Below are 22,892 nucleotides of genomic sequence, written 5' to 3'. Positions count from 1 at the left end.
TTAAAGGTTGTTTTCTTACAACTGAAGAAAACTTTTATATTTACGTAAATTACGTTAAAAAACTGTAAAAGCAACTTTTAGATAAAAATATACTTTGAAATCGTTTGTCTTCATTAATACAACTCTTAAAAGCTCGGACTGACCGCGCGTCGCAGGTCCATTCAATTAAAAATTCCATCTCCTAATCGAGTCATGAAATATGCAGGCAAATATTATCCCTTTTCTTTTGTACGCGTTGCATCTTCGCCCCACCCGCGCACGCACACCGACGCACGGCACTCGTGATCAATGTCTATCCTTTTCGCGCGTTGGGAGGCTGCGTTTGTGGGAGTGTCGCGGCGTCTCTGTTCAGATGCCGAGGCGTCGGCGACCGCGAGTAACCCCTGGCCACTTCGTGCGGAATCGCGCGCGCCGCGTCGCCCTCGGCCAGCGGAGTGAGACGGCGCGAGTCGTGGACACGAGGCCCGAGGCTGGGCGCCCTCGCGCGAAGGGACACAGGACGGCCACAGACGCTCTCGGACAGCGGGCGAGAGCGGGCGGCCGGCCGCGCACCTGTTACACGGCTCCGCACGCGCGACCTACTCGATCACGATCGCGGTATACGCCACTTCGCGAAATTCATAAACAAAATAGACTATCACTATTTTCGCTTTTCTTTTGTTAAGTTGTTAAAGTTACCTTCTGCTATAGTTTAAATTATTTTATTTCGTATTGTTTTTAAAATTATCTATGCAAGATCTGTGACTTTGACTGAAGTGAAGAAGTTAATATATGAAAATTTATTAGTGCAAAAAAACGACTTATTAACTGGAATGCAAGATCGCCACTGGGTGCGCTCAGATTAGATAGAGCGCGAGACATTCATTGAAGTGTTGATAAGACCGTTTTATGACCAATACATTTTGGCAAGTAAACATTTGGTCGACGAATTGGACATATTAATCAACATGAAGAGGAAAAAGTAGAAGACGGTGTTGTTAAAAAATTTAAACTGTAAAAATGATTGACTTAAAAAGATGACTAAAATTTTGTTAGACGTCGCTCGCCGTCGGACTTTCGAGGAGGACAATTCTGTGACATCTCAACCTTTGTTATCAAAATCGTTTTAAAAGCGGGCCGATAAGCGGCAGTGCCGGCGGCGCGTGTGAACTGCTGCCGCGGACAAGAAGCTGTCGCCGCTAAGATTTCCGAGGATAAAGAAGTTGTTGAAGATCCAAAAATAGGTGACCAAATCAAGATGAGAATTAAGATGCCAGCTGTACGCATCGCGCAAGGTTTGTTTATTTTCTTTTTTATTGTTTACAAAATAAGCGTGCAATTTTATGGTACTTACTATTATAATTTTCACGTAGACAATATTAATAGAACACAACACTAAAATGCATGTTTTATTAAAAAAAAGTAAAAATAAAATTTAAACGGGCACAGTTGCATACAATTGCAGTCAGTAGCACTGACGAGACTCTATTCAAGTCAGCAACGAGCTACTTAATATTGTAGCTCTTGAGTCAATATTTGCACGGGACCTTGGTCATCCGTCCAAGAGGGACAGGGATAGTTTTTAAAGAGTTACAACGACTACCTCACTTGCCGCTCTAAATTATTCAACAACAAAACATGCAGCACTCGGCAACAAGACATTCCCTTCGGCCAGTATTTTATTTCTTTTTTAAAAATCTCACTATAAGATATACTAATTTATATTTTTAAAATAATCAAACCATTTTTATAAATCTCCAGAATTTTTGCTATTATAACTTACCGATAAGATCGTTTGACGTCAATTGTTTTTACAACCACTTAAAAAATTAATAAAAAATAACGTTTTGTCACGTTTTACAAACAATGTGTGATACCTATTTACCTCGCTAAGCCTAATTTAAGTTGCATTACCAATTAGAATTACAATAACTTTAAAGTTGTCTGAATAGTATTTTTTCATCTTCCAATCATATAATATTTTAAGTAATAAAATGTATTTAAGATAGTTTTATTTTCTTTTTCTCATTTGCCAGAGTATCAATTTGTTTCCTTAAAAAGATTAAAGTATATTTACTTATGAACACTCATTAATTCTCGATCGAGGATATTTTCTAAGATAATAACAGATTTGATGCACTGACTATAGTTATGGCTCCACCTGTGACCGTAATTACATAAGACCTAATGACTGAGGTCAAATATAATAGACAATGTATAAATAAATCATCTAACGTGGAAAATAACTCAAAATCAATTTGCACTGACCGTCAATTTTGAAACAAAAACACTATACGAACAAGCTGTTTTGTTTAGCGCGATATCACAAAAAAAAATGAAAGAGTTTGTGTATTTCTACTAATCCCATTAGTATTATTTAGTCACTCGTGTAAAATCTAAAAATTTTTGCATGATTCAATATACAGAAACAATTAATACTCAAAATAAGTCAAACATTTTGTTTTATGCATTTTTTAAAGTAAAGACCCAATGTAATAATTTTTTTCTGGATAAAAATGTACAATTTGTTACTAAGAATTAAAAATAACAGTAACAATCTAGATTTTATATTAGTTTATAATTCAAGTAATACAAGAAATGAATATATTAACTATAATAACTAATTGTCTAAAAGAGGATTTAAGTCGTATGCTAATTTTATGGTCATAAGAGTCTGCACAGAGCATGCTGTAGATGTTAGAAATTGTTCATATTAATTATTATACATTAAAATTCTTATCCCATTGTGTACAGTTCTCACTGTCCGACGGCTAATATAATTGCACATAATTCATAAACCGTTTCTTGTATATTCCCATGCTTTACTTTTGTTTTTAAAAACTAATAGTTCCCTCATCCGTAGTTATAATCTGTCTTAATCGTGACACGGACAGCTCAGGAGGAAATTAATTAAATTTGATTTTATAAGCAAATTTTTGTGATAAAAACTAAGAAATCCTAGCGTAAATATTGTTTAATTTTTAATACGAGAAAATTACACTAAATACACCTGTTAGTGTTTTTAGTAAGTAGTTTATTATCTAAAAGGATAGTTCAATACTTCATAAGGCATTTGCTTGCCTCATGATTTTTTTATTTGCGTAGTATTTGCATGTGTGTATGTAGAGGCAAGTCATGCGTGTGCGCCGAATCGAGTGCACAGATTCCTCATGGCTAGAGAGTTATCGCACACAACGCCAATTAGTCCAAGTTGACCGGGGCACCGCGATTGGTCGGTGGCCAGGTGACGTCACCGCCGGCTGCGGCCTCCCGCCCGATTGGCCGACACGCGTCATCTCATCGGTGACACGTTTGTTCTTATTACCGGCGCAAGAGCCTCGAGTGAGGCACTCGCTTTTTGTACGCACCGAACAAAGCAACCCCCCTTTTGCGTCTTCGATGTTGGTAAGCGTCGGTTTGATGAATCGGTTTGATTTTTTTATAAACCAATATTGAAGTCACACAATCAATTTCACCAGTCTAACCTAGTGTTCAAGAAATAACGAAGAAATATTTAAAGTAAAGGAAACTTTGTTATAAACAGTGGACACTCTTTTTAACACGAAATTTCAAAATCTATTAACATACGTAATTGTTTTATTGGACTAATTGAAAAAAAAAAACAAAAGTGTAATATTAACACTATGGGTATCTAATATAAAATTGCCTACCCGAAAACTTTTAAAAGGTACCTTCAATTACAAGTTGCAGGGGACAAAGGGCCTCGGATTTTTAACCCTCCTCAAAGGTGTGAATTAGGGAATCATCGAATTACATTATCAGACGCGAGTTCCGCCACGCGTTCCTAACTTTGCAAACTTTTAAAAATCCAAGTTAACTTCCCTTCAGTCCGACGCCGCTCACTAAATAAATTATTAAACTGTGATTCCCGACTCCTGGAGCTCTAATTGTAACAACTTTTAGGACAAGGAATGTTTTTGTTATTTTTAAAGGCCATTGCAATTCAAATGCTTCTCGTACTGACAATTTAATTAGAATTCTGATTTTTGTGAATTTCAATAAGAAATTATCAAAGAAAAATTTATGTCCATTCTAATTGCTTGTATTTTGATTTATCAAGTTCTTATTTTTTAATCTAATGGGCGGATATCACATAAAAGGCCGCATGTCAATTTAAAACGTTGACTATGTCGTTCGCCGCTTAGCGATTCAATATGTCTTCATTAAGCGAATATCGAAGCATCGCATTTACAAGCGGAACTTTCAATCTTGATCCTTGGTACAAAGTTACAGCTGCTGCATAGGTCTTGATACTTTGAATCGATTCCGTCTAGGATCGCCATTACCGTTTAACTACAGAAAATTAATACCCGGGCTTAATAAATGTAATTAATTTACTCATTAAGTTTTAACTTTGCTAAGACGATGATTAACGAGATTGAGTAGATGTAGCAAGAGAACGATAGATTTCCTTAAAACACAAGTCGTTCGAGATATAAATAATTAAATTTATTTATTCATCCATAAACATGTGTATTAATGTAACTTAAATATTTACGTCCCCAAATGAGACTTTAAACTCAACATTATAAGTTGAGATGAAGAAATTAGAAAAAAGGAATGTAAAGGAACAAAGACCGATATCTTTAATAAGAGGTAGCCGATATTTAAATGATGGGAATAAAGTTAATTTCGGTATTACGAATAATGATGTGAGCGGACGTCGGCGTCGGCCACCCGCTCTCTTTGCAACTGGACCGACGGTGGATTTATTTTTCTTAATGTCCGCATCCACAGGCATTGTTTTTGTGATCCCAAAGATAAAGATGTGTATGGATTTACATATGTTATGTCAAACGGAGGTCCAGACAAAGTTTAATTTGGATTTATTAGCTGCGTTGTTAAATGATGCAAACAACGTTGGAGGTAAATGTTTATTAATGTCTAATCTTTTTAAAAATTAATAGACTGATTAACATTTACATAAATTAGTTAGTAAAATAGATTAAAACAAATCTTATAAAACATATTTCAAAATCAAATTGATTATCATTCATTAGAAATCAAAAGAAATTACAAAGAAGGGAGATGTAAAGTTATAGATATAGACAAGATTAAAGATTGTTGTAAAAAAAAAAGAAACGCCACTTAAACGCCATTCAATGTTATACAAAACAATTCATTGTCTGGAAAAAGGATTTATTCTCTCAACAACAAAAATCACACAACATAAAAGTTGTAACCAAACGGAACCCTTTCAGGAATTACACTAATCCAATGGTTTAAGATAAAACTGGATGATAATTGACCAATTCTGTTTAACTAATCGATAGTAAAGATCTTCCTTTTGGACTCGATGATTCCTTACAAATATAGGATCAATGTTTTCTGATAAAGTATTAGTTCACCTACATGTAATTCTACTAAAATAATTAAAAATAAGACCTTGAGCATATTAATTACTTAATAATGTATGTAACTATTCTCTTTACCCAATTTATTATCATACTCTTGTGTAAGTCGTTAAGCCTTAGTTCCTGTCTTACTTTGTAATTATAAAAGACCTTTACACTGACCGATGACCGAACATTAAACTCCATTTAAAGGTCTGGTTAAAAAGATAAAAAAGTTCAATGGAATAAAAAGTCGTTCATAACAGGAATTAATTTATTGTGAAGGTACAACGATCAATAGACAGGGAGTGGGTGGACAGATTCTCAAGAGTCCATCTTTGTCAGGCTTTGATACCGATTTGTTAATGTCGTAACGCTAGCGACGATTTAAACTTTGGTAAGTGTACGATCAAGCCTTTGATTTAATAGACACAGTTTTGAAGGCTTCGTTTATCCAAGGTACAGTATAAACAATAAGATCCTTCTAAGTTGGATTGGATGAACAAATGGAACTAGAAATTTTCAAATAATTGAAAGCTAATGAGATAGGCCCATTGTAAATTTGAGAGGAAATTTTACAATCAAGCAGCTCAAAATTAAGCTTAGCAAATTTTATAACACACATAAAAAAATAAAAATAAAAAAAAAAACATTCAGACGAATTGAGTACCTCCGTCTTTTGGGAAGTCGGTCAAAAATATCCTATAAATTGAGGATGGATCTTATAACAAAACATGTTATTGATATTATCTACTGATCTGTTATCGTTTTAATACAGTAAATAATCAAAATAAGAATGGTAACGTTGTCAAACAAAAGCTGCAAAGATTTTTATCTCTAATAACAAACAGGTTGACAATGGTCCCGAATTCGATAGAGGCACCTGAATCTGTGATATTTTCCCATGGTCAAACTTCGATAAACACCTGAACAAAAAATAAACCGACCCACGTTTGACAAACAATTCTGGTCAAAGGTTTTTTTTGGCCAAAACAGGCTCAGAAGTCCGTCTATGAACGTTGATAATACTGCGACAATAGCGAATAGGGTCAAAGTCGCCTGTAGGCTAAATAAGTATTGTGTATCATTATTCGTCATCCTTTCATCGTTTATTAGAAAAGGGTTTACGAGTGTCACTTTCAATTTTTCATTTTTTTTTGTAGTTTGCAATTGTGACAATGCAATTATTTTAGTAGTAGCTTCCGTATTTGGTTTTAAACAAGCAATTAACATTTTACTCTCTCGGATGTATTTAGTAATTTTATTTAATGCTGTTCGATTTCAATCGATTTCTAATAAACTATAAAAAATCTCTGTTGATTAAATAAGAGTAAAAAATAATTCATTTTAAAATCACATCAACAAAGTCCTTGCAAACATGAAATTTATCAAAACCTAAACAGATATTTACCCGTCAAATAGCCATAATAAGAGAAGTTTATAATTTTTTGCATCACGTATGTTACTTGATAGTCTATACTTTTGATTGACACGAGTAAAGCCGCGTGGTTTCTACCTGTGCCTTTATATCGGCCATCCTTCATCCCGAAACGTCCGTCGCCTGAATGATCCCCGTGACCATTGTCCAATGCTTTTGATTCATTGAGATTCTTCGATTTATTTTTTTTCATCATCCATTCGACAAAGGAAAGAGCGAAACGGACAGTAACGCGATTGTGGGTAATGAAAAAAAAATAATTTTGGATATTTCTCTCAATGCTATGGCTAAATGGTTCTTACATCGCTTATATTAATGTTATATTAAAAATACTATACGTGTTACGTCAGCAAAATAAAGTGAACTATATTTAAGTAGATAAATTATTGCATATAATAAATCATAGAGTTAATTGTAATTAGACAGCGCCGACACCAAAAAATAAACAGTCGTTGATATCGTAACTTTCATCCCACGTTTCGCTAAGCGAGCTTAAACCGATGTTGCAATGTCTTAAAAGGCTTATTGTTTCGCTTGAAGAGATTAAGTGGGTGTTAAAAATCATAAGGTACAGAGTCAAAGGAGTGAAAGATAGTACGATGTTCATTTATGATTTATATTGTGTTTGTTGTATGTTACCGTATTGTTCGTTGCATCGGGGTTTCCGCGTGGGAGTTCTTTGAGATTTATAGCGCCATGGGCCGTGGTCTGTAGCGTTTAATACAATTCGGTACTACAACTTACAATAATTTCCTTTATCTTAAATAGTATCAAATACAACTTAATTAAAATTTTATTAATTAACCAAAAATTAATTAATGAAGATCACAAAATGCCTTATAAGACATAGATCCTGTATAACTAGGGGACAAATATTTAGGCTTCAATAGAAGGTCACTTAAATTCACTTCGTAAATATTTAATTTAAAATCAAAACATGTGAATAGCGTATTTGTAGAAATGAAACTTTGCAACTGATATAGTAACTTTGTAACTATAATCATTAGAATAACATATCTTGGACATGAAAATATATCAAGCGTCACTAAAACTTAAAAAAAAAAAGAAGACACAGATTAAAAAATAGCTAAGAAACGGACGCAGTGAGGTATCAGAATGCAATTGTATGCTGGGAGCTTTCCCATAGCGGGCAGCTCGTGACCGCTCGCCTTGTTAACGCGATGACCCGCCGCCGCCGTAAGATTGTGCACCCACATCCGTCTGAGTGATGACTGTTTAATTGAGGCCATGTGAAATGCTACTCGGCTACTGCACACCAAATATGGCATTTTTGCAAGATGCTGCCCGTCACACCGTGGGACAATTATTTTATGCGCATATTTTAACGGACGTAGATTTAAAGTGCTCGATAAAAAAAGGATATCAAAATAAAAATGCATCTTTTAATCATCATATTATCCAAAATATTAAATAGCTGGTAATCTATCCTTGATTTGTGATTGCAACGAATTCAATAACACATGTTATAAAGTCATCTACACATAAAAGTCGAATCAAGCTGAAATTATCTCTATCTCAAACCACCTCATTAGATATACGGTCGTGAATAGGTCTCAGTATCGTAACATTTAATTAAACATAGAAAATTTTATGACAACACGTATGATTAGACGAGACCACAGAGTAGCGAATAACTGTACGGCAGAGGCGAACAGTACAATAAATTTGACGGCGCGGCCGCAGAGATCGACTTTCTTCCGATCGCGAGATAACCGCCGAGTGACCCGCGTGTGACTCCGCCGTCGTCCATTGTCTGCGCCGACCGATTCAAACGTCCAACTACCAACTACACTTGAGCTATTGAAAACGAAACTTGCGACTTATCCATTTATGGGCTTTTCGATTGGCAATTCCTGTAAATTGCTTACTCAAGCAATTGATTCCTTTAACTCCCATGATTCGCTTGTCACGGTATCCTCTTTAAATTCTAGAAACGAGTCGAATTTGGAAAAACCACTTTGCAATGACAGTAATGGTTCTGCATTTAACGGTCAATTTGAGACATATTTTAGAGGGACTAAGGAAAGATTCAAAGAATTATTTTATTTTAAACTCAACCTAAAGTTTCAATTTGGAAGAATGTTACTGCACAAAAATCCACTTGTAAAATCTAATAAGTATAAAAAAATCGCATATGTCTTCTAGTTTATCTCTCACGCTGTCATTTTTTTCTTTTAAAGGTGGCATCCAACCCTTTGATACCTCCATCCGTCAATACTCGACAATAGTGTCCACAAAGGATTCCTTGACCAGAATCGGAACACATTTGTGTGAATTTTTTTTTGCGAAAGATATCGAATTCATTATCGTCCTTTTGCTCTGAATTCTCATACAACAGGATACCTGTTTGAATCGAAAGTTTATATTATCCATCGCAAACAAGTAAAGGATTACTACATTACATATCATTTCTATAGTTTGTAACTAGATGTTGATGTTGATGATAAAAGTTGCAAAAAAAAATCGTCTAGATAGGTTCTAATTATTGCAGAACAAAAGTCAATGCTTAACTTTTTTTCATAAAATATCTTATAAAAAATTACAACGTTCAACAATAGAAACTTTTATAAAGAATTAATACCAAACATTTACAAAACCGCCACAAGGTTTACGGACGAATTTGCACTCAAGAGCAGAAAAACCGCGACCATCGCGTCAAACCACTCCCGCGCATCACGCGTCGCCATTGTCCGTCCGTTCTATAATTACTGGGTCGAGCGGAAGACGCGGCCACCTGTTCCGTTTTCACACGCCCCATCGGCCAGGTAACCTCAACATTCACCAGTTTCGGATCAAAATCTCGGACAACGGCTCGCGTAACTGTATCCCTTTTTTTCATTATCACCTTCTGTTCTCTCGTATCAAATTATATCAAAGGTTTTTATATCGTTGTTGTTCTTTTTGGTTATTTATTGTGTTTACCACATTAAACAGCTCTTCGATTAGTGGTCAAACATCAATTTGATTGTCTCCCTAATTTGTGGTGTGATAGCTTACTACAACAAATTGGACGCGTAGTAAAACTGCGGTCAAGTACATTGAAATATCAACCTCTGAAATTATTTACTCTAGTGATAGATAACGTTATGCCGTATTCCAATTAAAGTCGATTTAATTTAACATTTGCAAATTTTATCAACACTTAAATATCCAAAAGTAAATATTGCAGCAAAAAACTGTATTAATGAAATTCCAGAAACCAACATCACACGCAATTTGTCGTAGCCAACCGTAGGAAAATCGAATTATATATTGTTTATCGCTTCCCCTATTGTTTGCTTGTGCCTACCAGATGTACACTCAATGTCAATCTTCTGTGTTTGTTTACGCAGAAATAGCAAACATTGCGTCTCTTTGGGGTCACTTCGCTCACATTTCGGTCGCTAAATCTGATTGCCCTAACGATATTACGGTTAATAACTGACGTGAAATTTCTTCATCGATTTCTGAATCGAATAATGTGTATTGTCTCATGTTTTTTTTTATTAAGCAAATAGAGAGATGATATTACTGACGAATATGAAAAACGACAGATCTTACATTTTGACACATTGCACAACTCGTTTATTAATATTTGTAGAAAGCAAGCTCCCGTTTAATAGCTGATTTAAAAAGTTAATAATTTTATATTTTGGTTTGATAAATATTATTTGAATTCTTCCTAAAGGTATATCACTATATTTGGTATAATTATAGTTCACTAGGTTTCCGTAACAGATCGATATAATAAATCTTAACACCAATAATTCATGCTAAATATAAAGCGACACAATTATAAGTCATCCATCCATTTAGATCTGTAGAAAATCATATTCATTCACTAATACCATTTTCGCAGTGACGTGCACTTTTTGCTATTCAAATGGGGGACAGTAGATTTTTTTCTGTATGACGCTTTCGCCGCGGCCGCTGCTCCGGGTACTGTGCGATTACGCATATTTTTGCTCGCACGTTATTAGGGGTGGCGTGTGTGAAAAAAATGTACTATTATAAATAAAAGGAGCCCAACAAAGGGATGGGAGAGCGATCGGGGTCACTAGGAAACGGCGGTTTTGATACGGGATTTTTTTACCTGGGACTCTGGGGTTGGTTTTTTTCTTTTATTAATTTTTCGGGACTCAAACTTTCGAGCTAGCCAGTCAGTCTGTGTTCATCTGCGAAGATGATCACATGCTTTTTGACCTCAAGGAGTTTCGCGCGAAGTGCCCATTGGTCTTTGGTACTTCGAGTTCTAGTGTTAATTAGTGAAATTTTTATAACATTCATTGGATTGAACTCATAGACATTTTAGTTTTGACATCTTCAAATACTGGAAGAGAATGGATTTATCATCAAGGAGTAAGTCAAGATTTTTCGACTCTGGAATCGACTTAAGGCGAAAAGGTATTGCAAGTAATCATAACAGTTTACACAAAATAAATACTTTATAACCTAACATTTACAAATTGTATAGTTGTATGTAATTCTATATACTGTATTATACAGTGAATGAATTCGTCAATAATCAAGTTAATACAGAGTAGAGGGTAGCCATAAACGGGGCAATAACCAATGTTCAAGACAAATTGGAAAGTAATAAGGCAGTGAAAATGATATCTTGCCTCGATTCCTATCTATATACGAATCACAGCGAAACCAATGTCATTTACATTAACATATAAATGAGTGCGTAAGTGGACGAATGCCGTGTATCGTATGTTTGTGCGAATCGAATGCGTTCTGGGCTATAAATTGGTATCATTAATTTTTGTATACGTAATATATAAAAGTTACTCATTTATGTTAGAGGATACAAAAACTTTTAATTTATTGATATATTAAAGAACTTTTCCGCATCTAAACAATACCAATTTTTTTTATTCTATGAATCATTTGGAAATCCTCCTTATTCTGTTTTCTTAGATAATATAGAAAACTTCATGTTTTACAATTCAATTTCTCATTGCGAATGTATAATATTTCGCAAAATCTTAAAAAGTCAATACGAACGTCTGTGTGAGAAACTTTCTGTCAACTACAAGCTTTGAATGTTCAAAGCAAACCACTTACGCCATGAAACCTCAACACTATATCAACATAGGGGTAATATTTAAAATTATATTTCAGATAGAAGTGCATTCCTCGAATGCATTGACCGCAAATTTCTTGCCACAAAAGTCGTAAGTCAAAATAATGACCAGCGAGTAATAGGCCGAGTGAAGTCCACGCTCCGAATACGGTCGTTACTTTAATTCGGGATTGTTGTTTTTTAATAAAAATGCAAATGAAATTTCCATCTTCATAAATTTGCGATAAATAATTGCGGATCCCTATTTAAATTCTGCCAATTTAACTTACTGAGACATGAAAAAGTACCATAAACGTTTTTCACAATTGAGAAAATACCGTTTGTATTGTCTCATCTTTGAAGGCTAGACAGGCATAGATTAAGTGATGGTAACAGACTAACCAGTAACCTACTTGACAAAGACCAGTCTGCAAAGACTAAAAAGAAGAAAAAACAGATGCTAATTGGTGGTGCAAAGAGTTAACTTGGTTACTCATAGCTCTATCATTTCTGTATTACAGTACCATAATTTGGTATTCAATATTCTTACTCGTAAAAATATTTGCATCGTTCAATTCTAGCAATATACGGTGCAAAGTTTTTGGAACGAGCCGACGTCCAGTATTTATGTTCGCTGCATTTGCTTGTACTGAGGGTACCGTGGTCGCTGGCATGGCTCCCGACCGGACGTCTCTTTATGACCTCACTTTTATTGCTTCAGGAAAAACTACGTCGTTTGTTTCATACTCTCGAAAAATACTTTTTGAATGCGTTTCGGCTTTACGCAAAAACAATACCTCGTCGAGATTGCTGGGAACATTGTTTTCTGTTGTTTTGTAGGAAATGGATTAAAATTTAGTCTTTAAATTCAATAGTACGGTAGTTTTATAGTTTATTTACGGTTTCAAATATTATGAATCTTTGGCTGTTACAAAGTTATATAATGTGGTATTTTTATTACCTATATTATCTATGGTAATCTAATAAAGGAAAGATTCATATTGGATTTTTTTATGTATTGAAATAACTTAAAAACTAATGGAACGATTTCAAAAATCCTTGCACCATTAAATAGCTATGTTACCACTGAGTAACATAGGCTATACCTAGTCTTAGATTTTTTTCATTTCACGTGGGCGAAGTCACGAGCAACAACTAGTGGAAACGAAATTCATTCACCGTATTAAGCTCGACCACAGATTAAATATAGGTACTTAATATGATTAAAACATTTATTGCTAAGAAAAACGCTGTGATTTAGAATATTGTTTAAAAACTACCGATTGTTTCCAATGCACTTGCAGACTCCAATTTTCATACCATTTTATTCTTATAACTTTTCCTACCCTTACTAATTAGTTTAACTCTACCTTTTACTTTTTTTCAACTAATTCGCAGCAAATTGAACCTTATTTGTAACAGCATAAACACAGACTGATTCATAAATAGAACACTCGATGTAATAGATACAGCTCCTGGTAGTAATTACCGGCGGGCAGTTAACGTCAGAGCCGCCGTAGAATTAAGATTTTTGCCATAAACGCTCGCCAGCCACCGGGGTAGAGCTGCCGAGGATTAGGGGTTAAGTGTCCGCTTTAACGGGTACATTGTTATAGACCCGGACCATTCTATCGATACTTATGATCGATCATCGATAGACATATTGAGGGTGAATTAAAAAACAGCTGTTGAAGCTACTCTTAAGAATATTAATGTATAATGTAAGATTGAATACAGTAAATATTTTCCATGTTTTACATCAGTTTTTAAAAATATTCACACTCGTAATTATTTCAAAACTGGTATTTACCTACTCATTTCTTGAGATCGGCTATATGACTAAGGTGACAGACAATTTACCAATTTTTTCATCTGTATAAAGAAATAATACTTTTATTTTCTTATAATTCACTAGTATATCAAATTAGAGAAATTTCCGTATCGATACAATATGTCGATAAGGAAAAACTGATGAACACGTCCCTATTGTATTGTGGTATAGTTGCAGACAGTCCGGTGTGGCGTTTTTATTGACACTCGTACCGTGACAAATATCCTTCGAATGAAAGCCGCAGAACGCTTTCTCCATAACCTTTTTACACACGCTGTATATACATATATTCATCGTAACATTTCATACCTCTTTATTAATATTCCGCGATCAAATTCAAACATTTTTAGAATTTTACTAGTTGAAAAAATGCGATCTCAATTATTTTAAGCACTTAGGTTATCTTTTAATCGATATAAATGTCATATCTAACAGGAAACGTGCCTTGTTTACTGGTATCCAATTCGAAAACTAAAAGTGATCTGATCTGAAGATGAAGAGAATCACAGCACATAAAGAAAAAAATATAGCGCGTATTTTCAATTACTTAAAGTATCTGATTTATATTACGAAATTAAACATCAAAATTGAGTTTTTAGTAAGTTCGATAAATAAACGATAAGTTACCAGTGTCCAATTTCAATTAAAAAATCCATTTTCACATTGAGCGAAATATCGTATATTTCAAAAATTTTTCACTCAATATTTTTCTATTAAGGGTTGTCCATCTACCCCAAGTGCGTATCACGTTTCGTGCTTGGAGAGATGAGAAAAAAAATTCGACCCATGGCGAAAAAATCCAAATCTCTCTAACGAACAGAAGAGGCAATACTCGAGGGCTCTGTTTTCCTCTGGTTATTTGGAACGTTGCCGGTATTGGGTATCAGTAACACGATTACTGACCCAGCCTAATTTGATCAAACGACTTTGTGGTCTTTTTTTTTTTGCGCATTTCTTGTCCCCCGGGACCGCATCTACCTGTGTTACATAAAACATAACAAAGTTTAGTTCCGTTCATTTTTTCTACAAGTAAAATAACATTTCATAGTTAGTCTTTTATAAGTTATGTTTCCTCTTCTGCAGAACATATAAGTAATAGCCATAGTTTAATAATGTGGTATAAGTATAATTAAATTATAAAAGACTTGCTTTTGCTCATGACTTCGTCTGCCTGAAAATTAAAAAAGAAATGAAGTAGTATGAAATATCATAGTCTATGTGATAATATAGAAATCAGCCTAGTAGTTTTTGAAATTAATTTTTTACATATAGAAATACAAATCTTTCCTTTATATAATATTAGTAATAGATAAAATATCCTCCTTTGCTTTTTATTTCTTTTTTTACAATGTTTGCAATATTAAAATAGTTTATTTTTTAAATACAACACAAATTCTGCCATCAAATATTGTTTCCTTGGTTCCCTGGGGTCGAGAAAAAAAAATAAGGCGATGATAATCAGGCGTTTTCGCCGCTCAGAATTACTTCGGATAATTTGATTATCTATCGGTGGACGAGAAGCGTCCCCTTAAGAGCTAATCGTGTTTTATAGGCTCGCCTATCATAATTTGATAGACTTTAGACGCTTTACTTGTTTAGGACGTATTTAAATATTTTTTCTGTGTTTTTCAATAAACTAACATGTTAAACACATGATCTCTTTCTTTATTAATGTAATTTGTTAAATAATAAATTTACTTTTACTACACAATGGCATAATTTAGACTTAAAATTAAAAAGAAAAAACTAGAAACATATTGACTGGTTTATGTAATTAAATTTAATTTGAACATTTTATAATATACTAAACAACAGGTTTTTCATAATTTATAAATATGTTAGTAAGTCTCATAGTGACATTTAGTTCTTTTTCTCGGACTCTGACTAATGAATAGTTAAAAAAAAAAAAAAAAAAGTATGCTTCAGTACGTTTACTGTATACCGTTCATTTCAAAGCTTATGAGACAAAAAAAAAATACTTTCTTCCGCCATGTTTCTTCACTTGCTGACTCTTTGTGTACATAAAAGTTTATATACAAACTTAGGTACAAACTCAGAGTACTTGAGTTGTACACAATAAAATCTCCTGCTCCATTTGCTAAGGGTAATTATAGGCAGCAAGGGTTGCGGAGTGGCCATGTTGGGAGAAGTGTGACGTCATTAGGCAATGTTTACACAACCCGCCTACTGACGCGAATGGCGGTGAGACCTGGGCGGTTCGCAATATGGTCCTAGGACTTCTTTCCCTCCGCACTTTTGTGCTTAGCGCCTCTATTGTTTTATACATTTTTATAGCTCGACAATACGTGCGCTTTTATTTTAAAGAAAATAGCAAGGAGTGTACGAGCATATGGTATTTCTGACCTGACATGCAAGATGTCAATATTTAAAGACTATCAATTAAAGTAGTTCAATGATTTTTTTTCATATTAACATTTATTATAAACTATAATAACACATTTATACAAATCTTTCAATCCATGTTTCAATTTCTACGAAAAAAAATGACGAAAAAATTTTTCCAAATATTTTAGCTTTTGCAAAATATTGTATCACTCCATATGGGGTTTTGGGAATGTAAGTAAACCCATATTTTGGTAATTAGCAATATCTTTAAACGTCAATTTTAAAGGGAAGTTATTTTAAGAACTGCCTGAAATTATTATTAATAATGTCTTGGCGATTGGAATTCGCGTCGTTAAATACCTCGCAATTAATTCATGATTGTGGGTACTTTAATATCGTATGTCTTAAAGATGAAGTCCTATACAGGCGTAGATAAAAAATAAAGCGGTTAACGTTGAATCGGAATTTGCCGACACAGGGCTTTATATCGAATGGGCCTTTGAACGCAATGTCCATTTCCGACAACCTGATCCATTGAAAAGAGATGTTATCAAAGAAACTGTGATGTCAAAATTCATGCTTCGGTAACGTAAAGCGGAATCAAAACAAAACAAATACTGGACTTGTTGGCGAAATAAAACTAACCAAACTGTGTGAGTATTTTATATGAACATTCCTTAATTGCTCTCAGATATCAGCATTATTAATAAGCATTTTTTGCTTTTATTACACAAATTATGTTAAGTATACACTTAAGAGTATATCAGTGAATACTCACAAGAGTTTACACAAGTAAAAAACGCAAATAATAATACTAACTGCAATTACATACACGACAAAATAAAATGTAACAATTAAAACGCCCCCACAAAATCCAAACATCGCAAAAAATCCCCTTTTTCGATATTCTATATTTCTATATCATACCTGGTACAATCACGTACACATACAGTTTTGCAAGAATTGACTAATGTAGAATACTAGCTTTCGCCCGCGTCTCCGTCCCCGTGGAATTAAAAACACAAAAGTGAGTAGCCTATATGTTCTTCCAGAATATCCTCTACATCTATACCAAATTTCATAGAAAGGCATTCATTCATCTAAACTTTCGCAATTATAATATTAGAATGAAGTGTGATGTATTTATAGCAGTATCTTTTTACTTGTCGAATATCTTAGAACAAACTGTAACCATAAAATCTACATTTTAGCACGTATTTACGTTGCTACAAGTTTTCGACCTTGCAATTGCTTTAAATTCATCTAAATGGCTACGAAATAAATACCTGATGTATGTGACTGTACTAATACAGTTCGTTGCAACGTAACCACAATGCGTCGGCGTACCCCTGCCAATTAATATCGGACACGCTGGTCATAGTTGTGTCAGAGTTGAATGATTTTTTGTTCAAATCTCACCGTATTACGGATAGGTCAGTGATCAATCTTTTAGATTCAGAGTACAATGCCTGTCATTTTTATTCTGTTATACACAAAATTCGACACCGCGCTAACGTTTTGTTTGTAGACTTGTATTGTTTCGATTTGTAGAACTAATGCGACGGTGAAACGAAAACATTTTTTAATAAAATGCTAAGTAAGTATGATAGTTGTTAATAAAGCAAGATACACGTTAGTTTTCTGATAGATACAATTAAAAAGTACTTGTTAGTGTAAAAAAATACAAAGTTTACATTCAAAGGTTCTCATAATAATGGAAAAGATACGATGAAACACTACGTGAATTTACCTATAATGTTAACAGCATTTTTAAATTTCGGAATTGGTTTTAGAGTACGAAATTGTTCTACATTTTACGTTTTTATCGGATTTCGTTTTTTTCTTGTTTAAAAGAACAAAGTATTAAATAAGCAAACCCTTGTAAATTTAAGAGACGTTTTACAAATTAACATGGTGTTAGGATCAGCAGCGTGCCGGGACAAAATGTAATTAATAATTTATGCGGCGACGACGGTCGGAACTTCGCTAACACACAAGTTGGCTTCCAGTGACCTTTTCTATGCGAAAAAACAATGCTCAGTTACCGACGACGTGTGCGATGTGTAACGAGCTAATTTAAACTTTTCGGTACAACACCCCCGAGGGTGGCGCCCCCTTAGCCCACTGTCAACGGCCAGACGGCTTTTCAATAAATCACAGATATTTATTTTAGTCATATTCTATCGATTAGCCTAAATATATTTCTTATTTGGTATTTTTGACTATTTATTGCTAGCACGAGGAATTTAAAAATAAAAAATCATTATTAGTAGCCCATGTGCCTATACTATGTTCTACATATATGTATACCAGATTTCAGAGAGATCCTTCTAGCAGTTCTTAGGATATATAGTAACAGATATCCAAAAAAATCGAATTTACATTAAAAAATATTTAGTTTCCATACACGTATAGTGTTAAGATACTTGGAATAAAAAAGAATACCGAATTATTTCATTTATGATATTGTAATTAAAAAATTGAAAACATTTGAACATTGAAAGTAACAAATAGTTGTTGATATGAAATTATCTACCTATTTACTAAAGTCGCTGTCAAGTTACATTAAAGTACAAATACCGAAGTCCTATATCATCCCTTATTGAAATAATTGGAATAACGTCAATAAATCAGGCGTGTGCGTGGGTGTCGGCGAGAGGGCGCCAGCTGACCGCTGTCCACTCGCCGCGCAGGGGGTGTGGCTACCTGAGCATTGGACACGATAACTCGGAATCTATTACATTACTATCCACATGTATATACACTAAGGTGTCGAATTTATACATAACGTAACTTACGTATTGTGTAACGTAGACTGTATCCACGTCGAATAAGTTGACTTGTACAACGTATTTTTCTATTACGTCTGTTACTTTAGAATACAAGTGTAGTCTCAGACAGTTCTGTTCTATAATCTTAATTCAAGATTTAGACACGGACTTGAATCCGTAACTTACTTTATTCTAGGGTTGTCTTATAAAATTATGGCCTCCTTTATATGTGAACTATACTCTACTAAGTGATGAATAAAAATGATATTGAATACATGCGAGTAGCACGCGACATCGTTAACGCTGACTAAACAAATTAAAACATACAAAAAAGACAATCCATTAAACAAGGAAGTGATGAAAAACATATCCGTTTGCCACGAGCCGGGCCGTTTAAACAAATCTGTAAAAAATACGTCAATACAATGTCACATTTACATAATAAACCCCCTAAACAAACCGAGTGGAATATTGTACACAGAGCGGTCGAATCACGAACTTTTTTACCGCGATATTAATTTTATACTCCGGTTTCAAGTCACCCCTGCGAGCACTAAGTACGGCCTACTTTCTTTTACAAAGAAACTGAAGAAAGAATAATAATAATAAGAGAGGACGGAACGTAAGGGCGTCTGCACGATGCTTATGTGAAATTAGCTCGCGAACGGCTTTGATGTGCCGACCAATTGTGCGCGACTCGCGTATGAAAGCGCCTTTATAATTCTCTCGCGATGGCGATGGTGTCGCGCCGCCTTATTTATTAGGTAATTAAAAACGTACGAGGTCGTCATGTATTAGTGGAATACAGTTGGTGAATTTACATTCAGTGTTGGTTACATTTGTATTATAACGTGGTTTTTAAATAACTTTTAGAGTAACTTCTTGTTACATTTACAATTATTACAATAATGAAAAGTAAAACTTTTAAGTTACCAAGCAAATGTTCTCTAACAATGATATAGACGTTTTAAATTCAGTCAAAGTTAATAATAAGTTTTTATGACAGCCCACAATTAACTTTAAGTAACGCAAACGCAGCATCTGCCGTACTTTCCTGTCACAACAAAATTATACTGGGCCATTCAAAAACATGGACCGCAGTCGAAACATACTCATTATTCCCTTTTGTCCATTGAAAGATAAGTGGTCAAATCTTACAACTGACACCTTATACCATAACACCGTGACTTACAACCTACTATTAAATGTAATTTCACACTTTAAAGTATTGTAAGGTAGTGACACTGACCATATGCTGCATTGACTTTAGTTGGACACGTATAACAACGGGATCTTTTATATCCGAAAATTTTGTATGAAAGTTGTGAAATTATTTTAATAACGTTGCTCGTATTGACAAAAAAAAATAATATTTCTATTCTGAAAGTTGAAGTTTAGATGAAATAAAACATTTAACCGATTTCTTACGAAGATTAAGAATGTAAAGTAGCTTAAGACAGCTGATTTCAATTAAGTACAAAACTATTTTTGGAATCAAGCATAATGCATGTTCTTTGTTTTCCATTTTCGCTCAGTTATTTTAAATAATAGATACTGTTATATGGTTTAATGATGTTTTCTTTTGCAGCGGATGCGGACAGCGCGGCAGAGGGCGGTGGCTCCCCGAGCCCGGGCGTGCCGGCCGACACGCTCACCTGCGGTGCCTGCCGTCGCGCCTTCGCCCTCGCAGACATTGTGCGCTTCATACAGCACAAAGTCTCCTCCTGCGATAAGGATCTCACCTATCACTGCTACAGCGCAGGTAAGAAAGCATCGACAACAACCCTAAAGTTATAAATATCCACGCTGTAGCAATTACATTACGATAGTACATCAAGAAGTAAAATCTCACGAAATCCTTTTTCTTTTACTAGGGCCTAACTCTGACCAAGAAGATGGTTCGAGAACAGGGCAGGTGGCGACGGGGAACTCGAGTGGACGGAGGCCGTCGCTACTGACAGCCAGAAGACCTCCAAACAGCAGGGTGCACACTCCGCCTCTCGTCAGCCCCTCGATAGCACCGCCTGATCTCATCGAAGATGGTGGAGCATCAAGTACTCCGAAAAGGCTTTTGGATGGTACGTAATATAATATTTTTATCTACTAATTTGTTCAGGAATACGTAGTTATAAACACAGAATTATCAGTCGTTGTTAAAAGCCGTATATGAGATGCTCTGAAATAAATTAAAGCGATTTGAAAGAAGTCTGATAATGTCTCAGTTCCTACTTTGTTTACTAACTGAAATAATTAGTATTGCTATTATAAATTCAACTAATCAAAGAAACTGTTACATGTAGAAGGAGACGCGGAAGCTTCGACGCCGAAAAGAAGAGCGTCAACCTCCCCTATGCCATCAAGTTCTCCAGACGAGGACATCAAACCTAAGATCAAACAGGAACATATGGACACGTCGGGCTCACCGGAGGACCATAAGAAATCTAGGACTGAAGTAGCTGACGCGGAGTCGAATACGATGCATAGTGGTAAGTGTCAAATTTACTATCACAAGATGTAAGAATGTTGCGGAAAGGAACTGACGATTATGTATTTATGCGTTAATATACGGAGGACATGCCACATAATGCTATGTCTATCAATTAAAAGGTAAAAATATTGTCACGATGCTAGGACGTTAACTAAAATAGAATAGGACAAAGGCGACAGATTCAGTTTAAAACTGCACGTCACCGTTAACATGTAGGTGTGGTATTTAGTGTTATATTAATGATTGTTACGATCTGACTTGACAACAAGAAAAGATTTTGGGCTGTGGAGACAATTTTATCGTCACGCTCCGTTTCCTTTGTCCTACATCGCGCAAGATGTTGCACAACAACAATACTGGACGCGCACGGGATGCTTACGTCATGCTTCGAACATACATTCAGGATAGAAGCTTAATCGCATCACTTCGAAAATAGGCACACCTTATACAGTATGATTTATACAAAACATTAGACGTGGAATTAAATCACGCCTATCTACATCAACAGAAAACGATTAGAATTATTTTCTTTACGTCTTACAATTAACTATTTGGGTAAAGTATTGGCCAGTCTTTGGTGAACATTCGAAATACACTTTACTATTATTTGGTAAAACTGAAATAAAAGTTTAAAAGACCATTTAAGTTAATATAAAAATGAAAATTAAAACATCCAACTCGATTAAGACTATCTATAAATATTATCTTCGTATTTATTACTAATACAGAAAATATAGGATGAATTTAAATCCTCAAGTAAGTTGGGACATCTGTATAAGCGAGCAATCTTGCGGGGGTGGTTCGAAAAATAATCTATCCCCGAGCGTAACCCTTTGTGGGAGCAGATGTGCCGTCATTTGACACTTTTGTATTAAACCGTTGCACAACAAAAGCCTCCTTAAACCCGAAAATCGTGCAGCGTTCAAAATTTTCGACCCGCATTCTGTCAGCCGCTTTGTGCAACAGCTCGCCTGGTTAAAGTTGCACTTAATGGCGAAATAACCAGAAATATTAATTATTTCATATTCCTTACTATTGTCCTTTCCGTTTTGTTTTCAATAACAATTGTAAAGTTTCGGTCGTTGGAAATACGAGTTGGAATCGCACCGGCGCCTGGGTATTCGATTGCGCTATCATAGAGATGTCAATTGCAGGTTTTGCTTCAGCACCAGTTGTCTCGGCTTATTGAGTTTATCCTAAACGTTCATATTAACCCCTTCGAGTGAGCTGTCAAGCAGGCTTATTCAATAAAAGGGTTCAGTAGCTATAAAATATCATAATATACTAAACGAATGAACAGAAACAAAACAGTATCCACTATAAATCTACAAACAATGCGCAGCAATGTCAAATAAGAATATTGTAATGGTGACAGTTAAGTTTGACCTCGTGACGACTTATAGGGGACCTTAATTTTAATTGTATTATTTTTTACATATTAATTAACCCCATCGCTTTCGTAACAGATAAAGGGGATGTTTTTGAAGAAAAAAATTATTTGCATGAGCACACGATTGACGTGCGCGCATTGTTATCTCTCGCCTTTGTGATGACCCTTATGTTAACCATCACGATGCTATTAACAAAAGAGCTCGTGTTTTGTACGATGGTCATTGA

At 34.9% G+C, this 22,892-nt stretch overlaps 1 protein-coding gene across 1 annotated transcript in view; it reads left to right on the top strand.

Moving 5' to 3' along the window:
• The first annotated feature begins 349 nt into the window (after nucleotides 1-349).
• Nucleotides 350-22,892, top strand: part of LOC106101611 (B-cell lymphoma/leukemia 11A) — a 34,218-nt gene continuing 11,675 nt past the window's right edge. The window contains exons 1-4 of the mRNA XM_013280899.1: nucleotides 350-1,274; nucleotides 20,376-20,549; nucleotides 20,662-20,865; nucleotides 21,088-21,273. Coding sequence (XP_013136353.1) covers nucleotides 1,238-1,274; nucleotides 20,376-20,549; nucleotides 20,662-20,865; nucleotides 21,088-21,273 — 601 coding nt within the window. The 5' untranslated portion in view covers nucleotides 350-1,237. The remainder of the gene's footprint in view (nucleotides 1,275-20,375; nucleotides 20,550-20,661; nucleotides 20,866-21,087; nucleotides 21,274-22,892) is intronic.

This window comes from Papilio polytes, unplaced genomic scaffold (genome assembly GCF_000836215.1).
Source record: "Papilio polytes unplaced genomic scaffold, Ppol_1.0 DF823980.1, whole genome shotgun sequence".
NCBI lineage: Eukaryota > Metazoa > Arthropoda > Insecta > Lepidoptera > Papilionidae > Papilio > Papilio polytes.
This window is presented reverse-complemented; position numbering and strand designations above follow the sequence as displayed.